Genomic DNA, 2,135 nt, shown 5'->3' on the forward strand with positions numbered 1-2,135 from the left:
TGACGCTCTGCCATGGTTCAGTGTGGCAAGCAGAGGTCCAGGAGAGTTCAACAAGGAAGGTGAATTTAAAATGCTGGTGGAACTGCAACCTTAGAGCTCTGTTGGAAAAAGTTACTCATTTCTCCAGAGAGCTGAGTTCCTGATTCTTGAAAGAAACATGGTCTATGGGAATGCTAGTATGGAAGTCTTGAAGACAGCTAGAAACTCTTAACTGTCTTAACTGCATTGTGAATAACTGAGTGTAATTGGCTGGCATCTAACAGTTTAGTCAGGGCAGCTAAGGTTAGGGTAACACGAGATACACTGGAACACATCTATTTAACTTCTATTTAAGTTCATAAATCCTTGTACAAATGCATTCTCTTATTTTCTCAGGGTGCGTTTGGTAGAGAGAGGTTCTCCACACAGTCTGCCGCTTATGGAGTCTGGGAAGGTGAGAGACTGAGAGCAATCCTTCCTCCTCATGACCCTTACCTGGGTGGTGAGCTGCTTCAGCTGGATCTCAGTACAGAATCTGTGCAATGAGCTTCACTAATCACAGTGTATCTAGGAGAGGCACTAGAGAGAGCATAAAATGAACAGCTAGTTACAATGAAGCCAGGTGCACCAAGTGAAGCAATAGGATATGTTGCTACAACTGGAAAAATCAGAGGCCTTCATGTGGAAGGCATTATTCAGGTGTGAAACAAACTTCAACTGTGAAGCTACAAAATAGCTGCTTAGAGTTTAAATGATTAAACAATTTGGTCGGAGGAGATGGTTGGTATCTATGATGCAGGGAGGAGTAGAAGGGGAAGAATTGCACAGACTGTTGACTTCTGTGGCTCTGCATTATTAACTTTTCTTTTGATGAATTCAAGTTCTCTTAACTTCTATTTTAAACATTTGCTTCTCATTCAAGATTCTTCCAGGGGTGAAGGTCATCATAGCACACACAGAAACCAAGGGACCTCTGGGAGACTCGCATTTAGGAGAGGTAAAGCTTTGATGCTGTTGTACTTTGTTTATCAGCAGTGATTTAATATCTAGATAAATCATGTTAGATAAATGCCTGTCTCTTAGTGGGATGGCCACATAATGTGGCAAGAACTCCACAGAGAGCTGGAACTGTTTACATACTTGTGTGTATGTCTGCATGGTTTCCTCCCTCCTCTACCAAACTACTGCATGCCAGTACCAGGTGATATCAGTTGACTAGTCTGTATGATTGGCAGCTAGAAGAGGCAGTGAATATCTTATGTACTCCCATCAGTGGACAGTAGTAACGAGGTAATTTACTGTTTGGTTTAATAATTGTTTTATATACGTCTGCATTTGTGTATACTAAGATGCCCAACTAATAGAAGATTGCAGGTTAACAGGTGTTCCCTTCCAGTAAGCCAAATGCCTAGTTCATTTTTCCTCTTTGCCATCCCCAATTACACATATATAAAACTCCTTTTTACTCCTTTTTCCTGATCGTTTTCTGTAAGGCAGAAGTTAATTAATTATTTTAATAAAACTACTCCTGGCATTTTAGGAGTAAAAAAATTGTCAGTAGAACAGATCTTTTAAATCAATAAATGATGCTGCCTGGGTCTGGCAAAATAACCTATGTTTATATGGGAATGATTCCCTTTCGTGTTTTGTTTTGGGTTTTTTTTAATGCCCTAGATATGGGTGAGTAGTCCACACAATGCTACTGGTTACTACACAGTGTATGGAGAAGCAGCACTGCACGCTGATCACTTTACTGCTCGCTTGAGTTTTGGAGACACTCAGACCGTATGGGCTCGGACTGGGTACCTTGGCTTTCTGCGCAGAACAGAACTTACTGATGCCAGTGGAGGTGAGAGAAAACAAATGTACTTACAGAAGCATGTGTTTGAAACTCCTTGGGGTAGTTGAGCTAGCGAAGAGTAAGCTGTCCTGCAAGTTCATCCTGACTTCCATTAGAGAAAAGTGCTGAATGTTATAGGAATTGTTACTCTGTACATATTCATTGATTATAATGATACTGGGTAACTGTGCAAAATGAGAAATTCATAATGCCCTTTTGACAGATTTAGAAATCATGTTCTTCATCTTCCTCTATTTCCACTTACACAAAATAATATGAGCACATTTGTTAGAAGCACTAGAGCCTTTCTACTCGC

General features: G+C 40.5%; 1 protein-coding gene across 1 annotated transcript in view; it reads left to right on the plus strand.

The window, feature by feature from the left end:
• The window catches only part of LOC103922913 (disco-interacting protein 2 homolog A-like), a 35,595-nt gene that overhangs the window by 28,045 nt on the left and 5,415 nt on the right, over nucleotides 1-2,135 (plus strand). Inside the window, exons 17-19 of the mRNA XM_009331127.1 lie at nucleotides 376-433; nucleotides 902-976; nucleotides 1,654-1,828. Coding sequence (XP_009329402.1) covers nucleotides 376-433; nucleotides 902-976; nucleotides 1,654-1,828 — 308 coding nt within the window. The remainder of the gene's footprint in view (nucleotides 1-375; nucleotides 434-901; nucleotides 977-1,653; nucleotides 1,829-2,135) is intronic.

Source organism: Pygoscelis adeliae, unplaced genomic scaffold (assembly GCF_000699105.1).
Source record: "Pygoscelis adeliae isolate BGI_AS28 unplaced genomic scaffold, ASM69910v1 Scaffold469, whole genome shotgun sequence".
Taxonomy (NCBI): domain Eukaryota; kingdom Metazoa; phylum Chordata; class Aves; order Sphenisciformes; family Spheniscidae; genus Pygoscelis; species Pygoscelis adeliae.